The 19,211-nt window shown below is 46.6% G+C and overlaps 1 protein-coding gene across 1 annotated transcript in view; it reads left to right on the top strand.

Annotated features, from left to right (window-relative positions):
• LOC103189325 (immunoglobulin superfamily, DCC subclass, member 3) overlaps nt 1–17,885 on the top strand; it is a 49,963-nt gene extending 32,078 nt beyond the window's left edge. Inside the window, 12 exon segments of the mRNA XM_042344114.1 lie at nt 325–469; nt 1,885–2,015; nt 2,404–2,541; nt 4,333–4,491; nt 5,636–5,801; nt 8,982–9,229; nt 9,813–9,977; nt 11,645–11,833; nt 12,322–12,429; nt 12,852–12,978; nt 13,630–13,840; nt 14,403–17,885. Coding sequence (XP_042200048.1) covers nt 325–469; nt 1,885–2,015; nt 2,404–2,541; nt 4,333–4,491; nt 5,636–5,801; nt 8,982–9,229; nt 9,813–9,977; nt 11,645–11,833; nt 12,322–12,429; nt 12,852–12,978; nt 13,630–13,840; nt 14,403–14,603 — 1,988 coding nt within the window. The 3' untranslated portion in view covers nt 14,604–17,885.
• The last annotated feature ends 1,326 nt before the right edge of the window (nt 17,886–19,211 follow it).

The raw sequence follows: 19,211 nt of genomic DNA, 5'->3' as shown, positions 1-19,211 counted from the left end.
GATGTCGATTCTCTTAACCACTGGAATGATTGTTCTTGATTGCTCAGTGAACCCGCGCACAAAGGTTGGAGCTAATTACGGTGATGGAACTCGGTAGGGCCTGGTGGAAGCACCAACAGGGTCTGGTTAAATTCCTCGTTGCCTCTGTGTGAGAGGGTGAAGTGATGGGCTTGCTGGAGGCGGTGGGTGCTGTGTGATGGATGCTCTGGTGGAATTTGGCATAGAGCTGCTGATGCGTGCAATGTGTCAGAACAGATGTAGTAACTTTCCCTTAACCTTCATCTCATCTATTCATCCTCTCTCTCTCTCTCTCCCTCTCTCCAGCTCTGTCCCCATTCCACGTGCAGCCTCAGTCAACGGTGGTGGAAGAGGGAGGCATCGCTCGATTTCAATGCCAGATTCACGGTTTACCGGACCCTCTGATCATGTGGCTGAAGAACCGCAGACCCATTGATGCGCGGAACGACAGGTAATTATACTCCCTCGCACGCACCCTGCCACCTACCAGTTTCGGAAGTGAATTCCTATTTAGTTAGTGCACCCACAAAACACGCATTCACTTCACTTCACTCTACAGTAAATCCTGTGAAGCGCTTTGAGTACGTCTTCCTGATGTGAAAGACGCTATATCAAATGCAAGGATTATTATGCATTAAACCACCTTCTTTGCTCAAAGCCTGAAAAGTTGGTCAATTTCAGAAGTCCACCTCACTCTCTGACTTCTGCGAAGGTCTCACAAACGGCGCAAAAGGTCCATTCATTGACTTCACTGAGCATTGGTGGTCATCTCCTGCTCACACGTTAACCAGTAGCTCTTGCCTTTCCAGAGAGTGAGTAGCACGGGCAGGAGTGTTTCCAGACTATCGGCTCTCCTGGTAGGGCATAGAAACATTGACCGATCATATTTCTTTTCCATTCCCTACTGAAACAAAATTGTGTAAGTAGTGTTAAGGTACTGCTGGGGGGGAACAGTGTGTCCACCCCTTCAGGGCTTCAGTTGCGAGATAGCAAAATGCTCTCCGAAGGGAGACACTGAGGTTAAGGGTCCACCAAGCCACAGCACAGCAGCGCCCTTTGGTGGAGATAAATGGTACTGCAATAATAATAATAATAATAATAATAATCCTTGCATTTGATTTAGCGCTTTTCACGTCGGGAGGACGTCCCAAAGCGCTTCACAGAACACACTGTAGAGTGAATTGACTGTATATTTGTGGGCGAACGCGGCAGCCAATTGCGCACAGCAATGTCCCACAAACAGTGGTAGATTGAAAATGACCAATTTATTATTGTTTTTGGTTTTGGAGGGATTATTATTCGGCTCTGTGTGGAGTAAGGAAACTTGCCCAAGGTTTCGCCCTCTGCCTGGAATTGAACTCAGGTCTCTCACTTGCAAAGCGAGTGCTCTAACCACTGAGCTACAGGACTCCAATGGCACAATCCCTAAATTCAGACCACGAATTACTGTACGAATAAGGTGTAAAAGGAGTACTGTAGCGTATGGCACCGTCGGTGGATACAGTGAATTTGTTTTTATCTTTCCAGGATAACCCACCCTCCCATCTTCCCATCCCAGCATCAAGCTGCTTTTTTTTTTAGATGAGTCCAGCATCCTGGCCTCAACCACTCTTCTGGGAGGCGCTTTGAGACGTCCCAACAACATGATAAGGCAATATAAGATGCAAGGATTATTATTTATATGAGCGTTCATATGACCAATATAACAACAACAAATGTATAGTGCCTTTCACGTATGGAGGACGTCCCAAGGCACTGACATTTCCAGCTGCTGATTGACGCTCTGTGGATTTCCAGCAGTTTGTTTATTTCAGCTTTGTCGCCTTTTCAGTCTCCCTGTTTACTCCAGTCCGGTGTGTCTTCCAGGTTCACTCTGCTGCCCACGGGGGTGCTGCAGATTACAGGGGTACGAGAGGAGGACAGCGCAGTTTACCAGTGCGTGGCAGCAAACAGTGCCAGCACTAAGTACAGCGACGAAGCCAGCCTCGCAGTCTCAGGTTAGTGCTGATCCTCATGTTAATTGGCGCGATGTAGACCACAAGTTTGTGGTTCCAGCCTGGCTCAGCTGGTAGCACCCTCAGCCCTGAGGATTCGTGTCTTGACCATCAATCCTCCAGAATGATCAGATCAGTTCGTCACCTCATACTTGTTTGTGGGACCCTGTTTTGTGAAAAATGATTGCCTTTATGGTCACTGTGGCGAGGGTTGGGGAGAATCACTGTGTATTGCTGTGCGCAATCGGCTGCCGCATTTCGCCCACGAAATGTACCGTCAAATCATTTTACAGTATATTCTGTGAAGCACTTTGAGACGTCTCGCAGACATGATAAGGTGCTATATTAATTGCAAATATTATTATTATTGACTCTGAATTCTTCTGCTCAGGATCTCACTCGAACGTTTACAAGGAGCCAACTATCCTGGTCGGTCCCGAGAATCTCACGCTGACGGTGCACCAGACCGCTGTCCTGGAATGTGTCGCGACCGGAAATCCCAGGCCCATCGTCTCGTGGAGTCGTCTGGGTGAGCAGATCCTACTCAACGTGAGGGGTGCAGTCGCGAGAGAAAGGCTCTGTACATCACATGCTAGGATTATCATGTTATGAGGCGAACACAGCGCTGAGTAGAAGAGAGGCAAACGGGTGTTGGAAACGGGACTGAGTAGGGGGAAAAGGAATAGGCTGATGAACTCAAGGGCAAAATGATCTTTTCTGATTCCTGCCCTCTGGTGTGACTGTGGATGGGCTTTGGGGAATTCTATGTTGGTGAATGAAAATTGATTGTTGTATCAGACAGAAAAGAGTCACACTGGATATTCTGTGCTGGTGCGGGGAACAGTAAATACACACTCCACTTTACAGGAAATCCTGTGAAGCACTTTGGGACATTCTCCCAACGTGAAAGGTGCTTCATCAAATGCAAGGATTATTATTAAGCAGGTAGCCTGCTCTTCTACTGTGCTTTGCGCCCTTACTACCTACCAGTCTGCTCAGCGATACACTGATTATTCTCCAGTCTTAGTTTAAAGGGAACTTTAGGTTTCCAGGTTAGGGCTGTAATGGGAGCGCTTTAGATTGAAGTGAGTGAAATTCTGGGGTTAGTTCGGCTGCTCCCCAGGTTTGTTTCAGCAGCCGGAGAGTTAATGATGCCTCTGGCAGTGTTTGTTGACTTGCCGAGAGCGTGTTACACTTAAAGGGGTTAAAGCACTGGTTGTTCTGAAAGAGCTGGACCATTGCCCACAGCTCGTTTCTGTCCTTCGTATTCATGGTTTGGTAATTAAACATAATTACACTGGGGCGGAAGCTTAATTCCTTCCAAATGGTAGACTTGCTGAGTGTCAGGTACATACTGTATCACACGGAGGCACGGGAGCAGGCTGGAGCATAAGTTTAGACATGTTAAATGAAAGAGACGTAAGCTGCAAGGTTTTCATTTTTATCCATGACTGTTTCACCAACAAGGACTATAATAATAACAAGGAAGAGTAGCCCCTGGGATCACGATCTACCTGACAAATGGAATTGATTTGTACTCGGAGATATAATGTGACTGCGACAGACTCTCGCTATGATTCCCCTTTTAATTACCTGACTCAATCGCTAACACTCTCGCCTCTGAGTCAGATCGTTGTGGATTAAAGTCCCCAAGTTGAGACTTTGAGCTCACAGTCCAGGCTGACACCCCAGTGCAGTGTTGGGGGAACCCTGCTTTGTCAGAGATGCTGTCCTCTGGATGAGACATCAATCCCACATGAAAGGCACAAAATAAGTTGTTGAGAAATTTGCCGGTGCTGCCTGTTGGCCTACCTATCAACCAACAATCACGGCACTTTACTAGTAACCGACTGCGAAGCACTTTGAAGCTTATCTGACGCAATGATAATAAACCCCACATTTGATACAGCGCATTTCACGTCAGGAGGACGTCTCAAACTGCTTCACAGGATACATTGCCAAGTGGAGTGACTGTGCATATTTGTAGGCAATGTGTATTGTATGCGACTGCGTATTTTGTGTCAAGTACAAGTATCGGGATTTATTATTACATGGAAAATCCCATTCATTCTAGACCCTGCTATTGGGGAGGAAAACACCTGTTTTGGGACACTGCTGTGTGCAATTGGCTGCCACGTTTTGCCCGCAAAAATACATAGTTAATCCACTTTACAGTAGATTCTGTGAAACGCTTTGAGACATGATAAGGCGCTGTATCAAATGCAAGGATTATTATTATTATTCTCAGGATGGAGGAGCAGAGCTCGAGTCTCGCAGGTGAAATCGCAAACTGGTGTGTTAACATCTTTGTCCTCCTCAGACGGACGGCCGATTGGGGTGGAGGGGATCCAGGTGCTGGGCACGGGAAACCTGATGATCTCTGACCTGTCGGTTCAGCACTCTGGGGTCTATGTGTGTGCGGCCAATAAGCCAGGGACCCGCGTGCGGAGGACAGCACAGGGGAGGCTGGTGGTGCAAGGTAAACAGTGAGTCTCTCTCTCTCTTTCTCTGGCAGAACAGTATTCCAGGGGAACTTGTGGTTTCAGCATCATGTGGGTGGCTGCCCAGCCAGCAGTGTGAAGCACTTTGAGACGTCCTCCCGACGTGAAAGGCGCTATACGAATGTAAATCGTGTTGCGGGCGCAACCCCTCTGCTCACTTTAATTGTAAAAGCCCTGCTGCCCTGCATGAAAATGAGCCACGGCTGAACTGGTATTGGTGCGAGTGTCGGCCGGGCGATACCTTGTTGGATGGGAGAGAAGAGAAGGGCTATCACGTCAAAGGCACGGAAGTCAGAGGGTTTGCAGGGGGTGGTGTTAGGGTGGTGAAGGGATGGTGGGGGGGGTGAGAGAAAGCTAATAGTTCAGATTCATCTGAAGATAGATGGTATTGAGCGAAACCCCACTGGGGAACCAGCAATCACTACACATTAATCACTCAGTGTTGATGCCTTGGTCTCAGCCCCCAAATTCTACAGCGTTGACTTGAAAAGCTCTTAGACCTGAGGGTGTGATGCTGAGGCTTTGCTCTCAATAACGGAGATCATGTAGTGAAGGGGGCTTTACGTACAGATATATAGCTGGAAACCCCTACACACTGACTGTAGATATAAAAAAAAGCTCTAAAGACTCGTATTTCAAATTCCTTGGAATTGTCTAATTAATAGTTCTGTGTGTCGTAACCAGATAAATTATTGAAGGCTGATGAATAATGAAACCTGGGCAGGAGGAATGTGTGACTCATAAAAAATGCAGTTACTTTAACCCGCTGAGTGCTGGTTCACTGTTTAATGCAGTGTCATATGCCCCCCCCCACCCCCCCTTAAGACGGTAATAGAATGGCGGAACATAGGAACAGCCTATTCCTGTTCCTATGTTCCTACGAGGAGAAATGCTTCTCTTTTTTCAGCTCCTCCCTAATCTCATATCTCAGTTTTGTAATGGGGGGTGGGGGTGTGGGGGGGTTGGGGGTAACAGGACTTTGTGGACACCCTGTACTTTGAATCCGACTTGAGCCTGAACTACAAAAGCTGCATGTTGAGACGGGGATATTAATCCTTTCACTGGCCACCCTGGGCCCCGAGCCTGTGTATGATCGCTGATTGATCTCCTGTTTGTCCTCAGCGCCGGCAGAGTTTGTCCAGTTCCCTCAGTCCATCTCGCGGCCCGTGGGCACCACAGCCATCTTCAACTGCCTGGCCGAAGGCGAGCCCATCCCCCAGCTCACCTGGCTGAAAAACGGTGAAATCCTGGCGCCCAGCGAACACGTCAAACTGAAAAACAACAACAAGTGAGTCACCGTGACGAGAGGCAGGTCATCCAGACAATTCACCCGTGAGATTTCACCCTGTGACAGTGAGAGATGTCTGTATTTACATTCATCTCAGGGACCTGAATTAGTCCAAAATGCATGTAGTTTTGCTATCCTCTCCTCTCGGTCTATCAGTGTTAAACAGCTGTTACTCGCATTGGCTGTCGTGCTGTCTTACAAAACGCACAGTCGCTACACTTTACTGTAAATCCTGCAGAGCCCCACTTTGAGGCGTCGTCCTGATGTGAGAGGCGCTGGATGAAATGCAAAGGGTTATTATGATATCAGCTGCCTGAAGGTGTGAGTCAGCTTAACCATGCGTGTCAGAGACTGACACATGTGCCGGTGAAATTTTCAGAGGAAGGAAAAGGTCTCTTAACCGCCCACCTCTCCCTAGCAACCCCCCACCACCCGCCCGCCCCCCCAACCTCCCCGGGGACCCTTCAACCTAATGGCCCCCTGCAGCTGGTCAGAGCAGAGTCTGAGTGAAGTCAGGCAAATTAAGCAACAACAAAGCTGCCATATAACGCCATCGGGCAATCCCACCCCCACCCTCTCCCCCTCCCCTGTGACTTCCCTGGAACAAAGGAAAAGCCCAACGATGGATCGAGGCAGACTGTCCTGTCCTTCCGGTCACAGCTCTTTCCCACCAGCCGGTAATCCTCTTCATAAGGGATTCGTCCATTGGATCAGTGCCGGGCTGGTCCTAGGAATGATTAACACAGGGTAAAAATGGGCCATTTGATCTCTTGAGTAGTTTAGAGTTGAGATACTCTTGAAACGTTGAGGTATGTGGGTGGGGTTGGGGGGCTGTTGGCCATTTCGATATTGCTGCCGAAAGCGATTTACATGTTCATGATGTTGGGGAGGGAGGAGAGGAGATTTTCGCTGCACAGATGGTCATTGGCCGGGATGTCAGTGGGTGCAGACAGCAGTGTCCCACAAACAGCCATGGATTGAGTGACCACATTTTTTGGGGGGAGGGACTATTACCCCCAGAAAGCGAACCGCCAATCGACTAACTTCCCGCTAGGTAAACAGAGGCGTGCGGAGTAAGGAAACGTGCCTAAGGTTTCGCCCCAACGCGTCCGAGAATCGAACCCGGCTCCTCTCGCTCAAGAAGTGAGCGCTCTAACAACTATGCAACGGGATTCGAAAAAAAAGGTTCGGGAATTTTCTCTTCTCTTCCAGAGAGGAGCTGAGGAATTTCAGGGGGCCCCCTTTAGTTTGTATCTTGTGTTCTGCTCCCAGAAGCAACTCTTTGTTCTAAGTCCCAGCACTGTGTTGCTGCTCACCCTCTGTGCCACAGAGAGTTAATCATCTCTTTGGGGGCTTTTGTGCGACAAAGGAGTGGTCACTGGTCTGGCCCTTTGACCTTGGGAAATCAGTCATACTGATTGCTTGTCTATAGGACGACAGCCTCTGAATGGTCCTCTCTCAATAGCCTTTCTCTCACACTCCTGTGTGAATGCGAGCTGGCACTGTCCCTGCCTTACCTTTTCTTTTTGGTTGCCTTTCAAAGGCATTACATTGCCAGCGACTGTGCTCTGCGCTTCACAAGTATCTGATATAAGTAGCAGCGATGAGCCAGACTTTCTGCGTCTCTGCCACATTTCTCTGCAGAGTGTAAATGTATTGGAGGACTGGGGTGACTGAGTATTGCTTCCCCCACCATGTAAAATTCGGCCACAAAATATACAGTCAATTCACTTTACGGTATATTCCGTGAAGCGATTTGAGACGTCGCGACGACATAAGGCACTGTATCAAATGCAAGGATTATTATTATTATTTATTAGTATGGGGCCTCCCCATTCTGCACGCCCACTCCTCATTCAGGTGAAAGGTAGAAAGTTCTCTGCCAAATTCTGCTCCAAGGCTACCAGCTAAGGGTGACTGTTCTTCCGATGTTATCTTGCTCCCTACGACATGATGTAAGAGCGACACCCCACTGTCTCCCCCCCCCCCCCCCCCCGTCCTGTGTGTTTGATAGAGAGACAGTTCAAAAGATGTACTTCTGCCTCCCACAAGCCTCTCGCTGGCTTCTTTAATGGAGAGAAGGATCTGGGTACAGAGGGAGAGAGAGGAGCAGAGAGTTCAGTCACTGATGCTGGGAGCCTGGTGAGGGAGCCCATGACAATGGCCATTAAAGGAGCTTCTTTGATCTGTCGTGTCAGCGGGAGTTTTATTAATCCCGGCAACACAGAGCACACTCAAAGGGAAGCTCCAGGAAAGTCTCTGCAACACAACAAGTTCTTTCTGTTTCAAAGTGAAACATTTTTCTCTCAGAGGCGACGGCTCCGATTGAAGTGTCCAGCGGTGTCCACGTTACCAGCAGACACACAATGGAGCGCTCATGCCTGTTAGCAGCCTGTGTTAGAGTGAGGTCTCACTTATCTTCTGCATTACACAGGCTTTTCGCATCGTTAAAAAAAAATAGGATTCTCCTCTATGCTCTCAGATCCATGTTTTTGATCTTCCCCTTTTCCCTTTTGGGTGCTTTGGTTTCGAATTAAAAGCAGAGGTTTTGCGCTTGAAGCACATTTCCTGTGCTGGATTCTCTTTATAAAGAGAGGGCCTGTGTTGCGGTGTTTACTCTGAGCTCAATGCTAATTTACCCAAGTCCTCGCGAAAGGCATTTGGTTTAATTGGTTTAATTCATCTGGTCGTTCAGTTCTACTTTCTAACCAGTGTGAACGCCGTTGCTAACACCAATGAATGCAATGTCTCCCAGGTCCTCTAGGCTTCTTCCTATCCTCGCCTGAATGAAAGGGTCACTTACTGCCCTCTGCAGTCAATATAAAGAGGAGAGGGTCCGAGGTGGAGGAACTCAGGATGGAACAGGCCACCAAGGGAGACGGTGGAAGCATAAAGTGTCAGTTCTTTCAAAAGCAAATTAGACACATTTCTGTTAGGAAATAATATCTTGGAAAACAGTATATAGTTTGGGACAAGTCTTTGGTTGTCTTTCGTCCAGCAACTCTGCCGTGCTCTCCCAAAGAGGAAGAGAGTGGCAGAGAACGGGGTGAGGGAGCTATATATCGGCTGCTGATGGTGGGTCGGGGGNATATGCAGCAGAACAGACTCGAGTTGCAGTGTGGATGACAACACTGATGTGTTATTCACTTTGATCTCTCTCCCCCTCGCTCTTCCCCCCAGTACGCTCACAATAAATGGCATCTCTCAAGCGGATGAAGCGATCTACCAATGCATTGCCGAAAACAAAGCCGGTTCCACCCAGGCCAGCGCCCGGCTGACGGTGCTGTGGGCAGAGGGGCTTCCAGGACCCCCTCGAGAGGTGAAAGCCAAAGCTCTCTCTGCCAACGCCATCCAGATATCATGGAGCAAGCCACTGGAGAACACGCGAGACATTATCGGTTACGTGCTACACATCAGGAAGGCTGCAGGTGTGTCTCAGGTTCAGGTGGGATGAGGAAGGGGAAGTGAATGGAGAGTCCAGATTCAAGTACTTTATACCAATAATTCTTACGTTTGATATAGACCTTGTTACGTCATGAAATATGTCTGTATATTTGGTAGACCAACAACAACAGCAACTTGCATTTATACAGCGGAGCGCTTAACAGTGCCGGAGCCTGACCAGTGCCAATTTGCCCACAGCAATGTCTCACAACACAAAAGGCACGGTCACTACACTTTGCAGTAAATCCCATGAAGCGCTGTCAGATGTCCTCCTGACATGAAAGGCATTATATCCAATGCAAGGATTATTATTATTGTTATTATAATAAGGCTGGGGGAAAAGTTATCCTCGAGAGATGTTGAGGGAAGGGGTTGAGTCCCCAGAACGCTTGACAGCGGCAGAGCACGACACCGAGACGAGAGGAGGAGGCAGGGAGGGAAGTGACGGTGGAAGACACGTAGACATGTGGGGGAGACATTGCAGGAATGTCCTAACGCCTGGGCTGCAGCCTCTGTATCCTCAGGACGGTCTCGTCAGCTTTCTGAATCTTCTGTGTATCTGACCAGATCCTGTAGAGATGGAATACCAGGAGGCTGTGAGCAAGAGCACCTTGCAGCAAGTGGTGACTGACCTGGAGCCCTCGACCGGCTACACCTTCTATATCAAGGCTTACACCTCGAAAGGAGCGAGCAAGCCATCCGAACCAGCCAGCAAGAGCACACTGGGGGAAGGCAAGTACCAGTTCTGACTGAAAGGCACTTTACACAGCGGCATCGTACATAGAGCTACAGCAGGAGCCTCAAACATGCCAGAAACACGGGCTGTGGATGTCGGGTTGGAAATACATTTTGAGAGGGGGAGGGGTGTTATATGGGTTCTGCACTCCTGGAAGGGAGAGGAGAGGTGAGGTGGGGGCTTTATTGTCCCATAAGGATTGGGTTTTCACGCTGGGCTGAAAAGAAAATATTGGTTTGGGGGAAAAATTCTATCTGGGTCTAGATTTACTCTGTTTGTGAGGCTTTTTGGTGCAGAATTTGGGAAATTGTTGAATTTGGTCTTTACTTGGAAGCCGTTTTCTTGTTGTTCTTGAAAGAAACTTCTAGGTTAAATCTAGACCTATTTCTAATTTCTCCACCGCCCCCTCACTCTGCCCATGTACTTAATACTTACTTTCTCCCTCTCTTCCCCCCCACCCCACCCCAATCTGGAGAATGATCCCCAGATGATTTTGTTCCTCCAGAGAGCTGAAGAAAGGGAAAGGATTTTTTTCTGTTGGGGTGAGGTGGGAGGCCAGAGGGGGAGAGAGTGAAGATTTGTAATCATTCCGCCCTGAGAGAAAGTTTAATCCATCTATCTGGAGGCGGGGAACATTCCTTTGTCCCTTCAGTCAAGGCTGCATTGAACTCAGGCCCCAGAACTGAAAGACAAATGGGTCTAACTCACAGCCAGTTCCCTAGAGAGAAAGAGAATGTCATCCCTCTGTCTGAGTCCAAGTGAACACAACTCTGAGAAAGTGACTGCCAAAGTCTCTCTTAATATCTCTCTCTAACCCCCTCTCTCTTGCTTTTAGCATCAGTCCAGCACTGCAAACCTTATCTTCCTCAATAAACCAATCTGCCAGTTGCCCTCCGACTCACCTATAGTTAATGCAAAAAAATGGTTTGACTGTCATTTAATGATTAGATTGTGTCTCTGGGAACAGATTAACATACAGACCAAGAGGTCTGTCATAAGCTTATCACTAACACATTATAAACGTATAACGGAATGCTCTCCACTGTTAGTGATTGCTGTGTGCAAGAGCCCTTCAGTTTCTACAACAGCAGTAATGCTCTTTTCTAGGGTCAGGTAGTAATCATTGCTTTAATGTATGTTCCGTACTTTTATTTGTGTGTGTGTGAGTGGGTGTGTGTGGGTGGGTGGGTGGGTCGGGATGTGGGGGGGGATTTGATCTCTGATTTCTCAGTGATTTGTCATGTTCGGGGGATTTCTATACTGTGAACCTCAGTAATAGTCTTAGAACTAGAGATACAGTAGCTATATATGAACAGGTGACTGACACTGAGGAACAACAATTACATTTGTTTAGCGCCTTTCGTGTCAGGAGGATGTCCCAAGGCACTGGACAGGCAGGGGTTTGGACCCGAGCTGGGAGTTGGGATCAGGAAGGGTGGAGGGCAGTAGAGTAGGGGTAGGAGGGTGACCGAAGGGGCGGTCGAAGAGACAGGCTTTGAAGGAGGCAAGGGAGGGAACGAGGTGAAGGGACTGTGGGATGGAGTTCCAAAGAGTGGGGCGGGGACACTGCGAATATACAGGAGAGGGCACGTAGACCGTGTAATAGCTGGTTGGGTTTAGGAGTTTTGTTGACTGTGTAATGTCCTGTCCTTTTTATTTCTAGTCCCAGCAATGCCGGCCCTATTCATCAAAGTCCTGAACAGAACAGCCATACAGGCTGTGTGGGAACCGGCTCTTAAACTCAACCAGCACCAAGGCTTCAAGCTGTACTATCGCAAGGTTCATGGGAAGCACTTCACTGGGCCTGTGCTCCTCCCAGGGAACGTGACGTCCTACAACATAACTCATCTGGGTAAGAGACACATCTGTGTATAAACCACAAGCGCTGAACTATTCCTGTAACAATCCTGCATCGTGTCAGCCTGGCTTAAGTGGTAGCATCTCTCGCCTCTTGAGTCAGAAGATTGTGGATTCCAGCCCCAATGTCGGTACTTTGACCTCACAGTCTAGGCTAATGCTCCAATGCAGAGCAGGGGGGAGCATTGCCTCTTCAGGTGGATGTTAAAAATCTCCCGGCACTATTCAATAAGAGAAGGCAGTTTCTCCCGGTGTGCTGGCCAGCAATCCTCCAGATAAAATGGGTCACTCGCTTCTTGGCTGTTTGTAAGACACTGTAGTGGGCAAATTGGCTGCGAGTTTCACCTTCAAAGACACAAGCACTACACTTCACAATAAAGCCTGTGAAGTGCTTTGAAACGTTTCGCCGGTGTGATAAAGCGCTATATCAAAGGCGAGGATTCTTCTTATTTTTAATCCAGTGTTTAATTATTTTCTTACCAGATCCAATGCTGGCCTATGAAATTAAGGTTCTGGCATTCAACCGTCACGGAGATGGAAATTTTACTGTGCGCTATGTGGCCCTGCAGGACGCTCTGGACAGACAGACAGGTGAGTGTGATAAAGGGAAGCGAGCAGGGCTCACCGAACATGGGATTGTTGGACCAGGAATAGGGAATGATGGTTGGATTGAGACAATCATGAGAGATGGTATAGTTTGATGTGATGCTATGCTGGTCAATACAGAGATGATGAATCTCCGCATGTGTTAGCCTGAATATCAAGGCTAAGACGGTGAAGCACAGAATTCACTTGTGGATGCATTGTTGTGCGTATTGACTATTATGCCAAATACATCACAATATTTTTTGGTAAGCCAAGTATCTAGTACATGCGGAAACCTCTCATCTTGCTTTAAGAGTCTCCCAATTTTTGTTACCGAGAGATCACTAGCAGAAACCCTGGACATCTGATATGTCAAGCGCAAGGATTATTATTATATTATTACTAACCAAAGCCGCTTGATGTTCCAGGTGCATGCGACTGTGCGAGCGAGGAGAACAGCAGGACCTCAACCACCGGCATCATCATTGGGACCCACATCGGCATCACCTGCATTATCTTCTGCGTCTTGTTCCTCGTCTTCGGATACCGTGGAAGGTACAAGTTCTGAAAGGTTTCTGATGGGGGCAATCACTGTGCTTGTGCCAGCACATTGGTGATCAACGCACGGTAGAAGCAACCAAATCGATTCTGTTACACTTGGGGAGCGTGAGCATCTTTGTTGTTCATACGGTTTTGTGCGTGTGTTTGTCTTTCTCCACTATATAATTGTGTGTGTGTATATATATATTGTGTGTGTGTGTGTGTGTGTGTGTGTGAGAGTGCACGCTCACATGGTTGTGTGTTTGTGTCTATATAAGAGAAGTGATTTGATCTCTGCAGCAACATCATGACATGAGATCAGTGGCTGTGTGAGCGACTGTTATCTCATGATGTGTAGGCTTTACACAGTTCCGTACCTGGACGTAGTTACCGGATGCCAGAATTGTATTGTGCAGAGCCAGAAAGATGGGTTAGCTTGTTCTATACAGCAGATACCCACATGAATAGCAGAGCACAATGAAACATCACTATTTTGCTTATCACTTGTGATAAATCCCAGTGTCAAACACAAATCACATCATGTGTTTCCTTTGCTCTGTGTGTATTGCACATGTGACCTGAGACATGGGCAAGATGTGAGTTAATTGTCCTCTTACCAAGCACAAGCCTAATGTAATTAGTCATGAACTGTCACCTTGTTTCCAGGCTGCTGATGTGTAAAAATGTTGAGGACCATCTGACCACTCCTCAAGTGCCGCCCAGGCCCCAAAGAAACTCACAAGGACTGGTTCTGAACGGTGGTCCACGGAGAAGTAGAGAAGAGTTCACCTCCAGTAGGAAGATGGGTGACATGAATGAGCTGGAAAGACTGTTTCCTACACCAACATCCATTGAGCAACCGCACAAAGGAATTATGGTAAGCCCAGGCCGCTGGGATCAGCACAGTCCCACTCAAGCAATAAAAGGCTGGAGGGAGGACTTGTGAAGAGGTTCATGAGATCAGCAGCCCCGTTCTTCATATCTTCACACATAGGCTTTGTGAGGATGTGGAACTTGCTGCCTCAGGAGGATGTAGAAGCAGAATCAATTGCCATGTTTAAAAGAGAGATAGGTTTGTGGGGAGTAAGGCATTGTGACTGATTTTTCACTTGGACATAAGGGGTAATAGAGGGAATGAGGAACAAATTCCATTCATACTGTAAAGGTATTTTAGAAACAGTTCAATAAATGAAAATGTATGCTTGGAAGAACAAGACAACTTTGGATCTAAAGTTCCCAAAGCTTTCCATTGTGATAATAGACTAATCCATACAGAATTAATTGCAATCAACATCTCCGTTACTGTAGCACACAACTACCACGATGATAGAAGGCGAAGTAGATGGACTTTGGTCTTTTTTTCGTCTAGCAATGTTCCTATGAAAATCTGTGCCGGGTTAATATGAGCAGTCACTCATTTATGTTTCCTTTCTTCACAGTCTGGTAACCGGTCTCCTATGTTGGACGAGCGACCTAGTCTGATCTGCCAGAATTCTGCCTTTCCTCTGGACGAGTTCATTGTCACTCAGGAACAGCACACGTCCTTTGAAACGATTGTCCATTGTTCAATAGAGCAACCGGATTCAAGTGCGAATCACCTCAACTCCATACACGACTGTGACCCACCCAGTACAGAGTGAACCTTTGAGAGAGGCCAAGTCTTATTGCCTAACCTGTAGGGTTTATTTTGAAACTGGACCTCACCTGCAGATGATCCTCATTTTCCAACCTGATGGTATCTATGCTCGGACTATCCAGCTCAGGTCATCTCCCATTTTATAATGGACTTCATGAAGCTTGCAAAGGATTAAACCCATCTGTAAGACTCCTGCAAGACTCGGGCATGTTTTAATGAAGACACGTGAGTTTATCCATGGAATTTACCTACAAGGGATGCATTTTCAGGGCTTGACCTGACTTCCAGCCATTTGCAGTGTTCATCAGCTAATGGCCTGCCACCTGTGTGTCTGACTGTGCAACCACAGGACGGATGCAATGCTACTGCTAACCTCAACTAAACACGTGGCAGGTCAATTTGCAGGGATTAGATGGATTTCACAAGGTTATTAATCTCAGGACACCGTGTTCATTCACTTTCCAGTGGTGGATTCGTATAACAAAAAACAATAATATTAACTAGTGAGGCCTACTCGTAGGCTGCTGACAAACTTGTGGGAAAAACAACTCAAAGAAACATTTGATTGATAAATTAAAAAAACCTACCTCAGCCGCGTTGAATGTCTTCGGAGGAAGCTGCTCAAGATTATGGCGTCTTCCTTTCCTCAAGTAGAATAGCACTTGGTCAGTACTGTTGCAGGACTACCTCAAAGTCTCACTCTCAGCTGCCAATTTTGTCCAGAAGAAGGAAAGAGTAAAAAAAAGCACTTCCAAATATAAAGAGAAACATTCTACCTCAGATTTTATAGAACGTCATTTTGTGTCACAGGGATCTCTTTCCCTTCCATTGGTGTCCGTGAGGATTCTACAAGCCTCTCGCCTGCTCTAGGAAGAGGCTGTGGGATTGTAATGGTCATTTTTTTTGTATGTTATACTGTACATAGCCGCGTCTTATGTGTTTGCGTTATTTTTTACATGACAAAAGCGTCTATTCTTGATGGTCGTGTGTTGAAGCAGATTAGAGAAATGTTTTATCAATGCTCCTCGCTCCGAAACCTCACCAAAGACATGTGTTATTTTGTTAAAAATGGACCAGACCCTGGATTTCCATTTAGCTCCAAAACATTTTTTATTTGTAGATCCAGCTGTTTGTACTCTCATGGCCACTGAGGGCCAGATCGCCTCATGAATGAAAGGGATGGCAATGTCACCTCGTCAGTGATGAGTCCAACATCCAAAATCTGACTCCTGCCAGACCTCTGAAATGTCCCAGATGTTCATGTTAACGTTCAAGGTGAATCGCAAACCTTGGGAAGAGATCATTGACTGTATCGGCCATCTCCCTCGGTTCCTACGTTATGTGGGGTTCCGGATAAATAGCAGCCAGCCAGATGTTCTGGAAACACCAAATTGACTGCCATATTGGGATGCAACGACAAAAGAGTTTTGTGTTTGACTGTGTGCGCGCCATTACCGAAGAGCCATAATGCAAAGAAAAGACTATGTGTCAGAAGCCAACGGTGGGAATGGTGGTGGAATAAAGGAAAAGGAAAGTGGAGATCGCAGACAAAGACAATAATGGTAACAAGACTTCCAACCTCCCCTTCCCCCTCCCCTCTCCCTTTCCATGTCACGCCTCAGCCTAGGCTGGTTGGTTGACTTTCACACGGACATGTCTAAAATGCACCAGTGATGGACTGTACTCTGAACCTTAACTTAAATCTTCTCTCCTTTGATGGTTCATAGATTGTCAGTTTTACTCTTGCACTGGATTTCAGGGGTGACTTTGATGCCCTTGTGCTTGTTTTCCTTCGCATAGGTGGCTTTGATGCCCATCTTGCTCTCTCTCTCTCTGCTCCATCTGGGTGGTGGCGACTTGTGTGTGCAGTTGTTTTCTGGTTAGAAATGGAAATTACTTTGTGGACAGCTTCCATTGAAGCCTTATTCTTCTGGTTATATTAGATGGCCTATAGCCAGTTATCTACCTCAATATGAACAGGCTTATCTTCTAGGTAACATTGATTTCAATGTTATCCCCATTCCACTACCTGTCGTTTTCCCCCACACCCCCATCTTATAAAGTTCTATCCCAATGAGCAGCCTTTTTTTTATAATGTAATATCTGTACCAGTTCCTCATTCATTACTGTATTTACTCATTAACAGCACTGAAAGTAGCATTTGTGATTGGGAAGCAATTCTTACCCAGCGTTATAGCTAGAAAGAAATTGTTGAGGGCACTCACTGAACAAGGAAGAGAGGAAAAGAATTCAACAGAGCACTGTTTGTGGGAAAGTGCTGTGTGTTTCACGTGGAAGATAATGCTTTGCTTTGCAAGTTGCGTGTTGAACATGGTTTGTGCTGTGCTTATCCATCATGCGCCATGTCGGGTCAATGCATGGACATACTACATTTATTATGTCCATTGGACATGTGTTCCATCACTATGTCTATTGGACATGCTACATGCCATACCCACGTGTGTGGGACATAACCATTGGGCACACAACACGCCATATTCATTCCTGTTGGGTACAGAGCCTGCCATACCAGTTAGAATGCTGTGTGCCATACTCAAGCCTGTTGATTTGTGGCCAGCAGCTGTCTTCCCTGATCATTTCCTAGTTGACAATGCTCAGGGTGATGGCTCACTCAGGGACACATCGCTATCCTTCCTTTGTAGTTCAGTGCAAAGTAGTTTTGTGATGACAGGGTATTTTCATATGGCTGGATTAAAAGTATTTATTTGTTAAGTTTTTCCTCTCTTTTGCTCTCTTATCGGTGAAGAAACAATTGGGCGCCACCTTAATGCTTGGCCACTTCTGGGTTTAGCCCCTCTGACAACAACGGCCGAGGATCTTTAAGGCATTGGAAACGTAGCTGGGAGCACAAGGTTGATGTATTTGACGGTTTGTATCACTCAGCTGTCTCTGAGAATGAATCGAAGCAGCTTTTGAAGAATATTAGGTCAACACACTTATAGATTAGAGATGGTCAGGTCATTATAGTCTTATCAGGACAGTCTGCCTCCTCATCACAGTGCATCAGATGCTCCGTACAGTAATGAAAACTTTTATAAGTTTTTTTTAAAAGTGTGAGGGGAGATGGGGTTAGGATGGGTAGGGTTTTACCCACTTTATTCTGTGAAAAAGTGACTGGCCAAAGCCTTCTTCATCTAAACATCACTGGTGATGTTGTGCAAACAGATTTTGGTTACATTTTGAAAAGGATTTCTCCAGATTGTACAATATATTTGTTATTTTGGTTCTTACCCCCCCCTCCTCCCCCCCCCGCCCCTCCTCACACACACGCACAGACACACACGCACAGACATCTGAAAGTGATTATTATTAGGGCAGTGATCCTGACATCCTCTTTTAACTAACAGTCAGTGAAAATTCTTAAATTGTGTCTTAATATGGAAACCAGTATTCTAGTTACTTGTGAAGATTTGTTTCCACGAGCCCCTGTGAATTTTAGGGCAAGTCTTTCCTTACCCCATTCTTTCCATACCCCAAAGCATGAGGAATTTTAAGCTGCTGTTAGTTAGCTGGTTTGACGAGATGGGGAGTGGGGGGGGGGGTTGGGATTAAGAAGCTTTATGGTGGTGAGTATAAAGAGTCCCTCAATGCACTTGAGGTAACTTTCTGATAGCGTGTGAAAATGTGCGGTGTAGCCATTCCCATCAATAAAATGTAAACAGTGCAACGTCCCGTTCATGTATATAAGAGATAAAGAGAAGATTGACTGACTGACTGATTGACTGACTGACTTCTCCACTATAAGGAGAGAGGCTGCTGGATTGTGACACTGGATTGTAAAAATTGCCCACAGCAAAAAATAAAAAGGGCGTATTGTAGTGTTTTTTNAATTTTAAAATTGTCTTCTGCTGTCAAAATCTAGGCTTTGTAAACGCGAGGTTTAAGATGTAAAATGCCACCAATATTAAACCACGTGTGGGTGCCAATGTGGTGCTGGGCTGTGACAACACAGTCCCCAAGCTCAGAGCACTTTGTCCTCCTTCAATTTTACACATTGTTCCTCTTGTGCGAATGTTCGGATTCCCACTGATCGTATGATTGTCCGCTCGTGTACAATAACACTTTTTATTTTTTTTCCTCTTGTGCATTTTTAAGATTGTTTTAGCGTCTCGTTCGCGTGTGCAAATTGATCGATGAAAAAAATAAAATAGTTTTTAGTCATTCCAATGGGGTGAAAATTGCCATCATTTTGACTCGGAAAAGCTGGGTCACGCGCGGCTAGCGACAGAGCCAAGGCCGCAGGGGATCAAAGTGTTTGCTTGTGAATTCTGTGCGCTCGCATTCTTACCTATTTTCTCTCCAGTTACAATGAAGGTTAAGAAGGTTATTTCTCCCCATTGATTTAGAATGGGTGGGGGAGAGAAGAGGGAGGAAACTGATAGCCTACTTGGTAGAACAAACACCGTTTGGAGTCTGTATAGAGCATAAGGTTGGTGGCTCGAGTTCCAATCAGTGGACCAGCACTTAGCTGTTTGGAATGCCAATTGGCCTTGATGCCCCTGGGTTAGGGATTTGCAATTCAGCAGGATTCCCTTTGCTGAAAGTTCTGCCGCATTTTGCTTGAATGAGCTTGGATGTTGGGCGAGGACTG

The sequence above is a fragment of the Callorhinchus milii genome, unplaced genomic scaffold (assembly GCF_018977255.1).
Source record: "Callorhinchus milii isolate IMCB2004 unplaced genomic scaffold, IMCB_Cmil_1.0 Scaffold26, whole genome shotgun sequence".
Classification (NCBI taxonomy): Eukaryota; Metazoa; Chordata; class Chondrichthyes; order Chimaeriformes; family Callorhinchidae; genus Callorhinchus; species Callorhinchus milii.
Note: the sequence above shows the minus strand (reverse complement) of the source record. Positions and strands in the feature narration are given on the sequence as shown.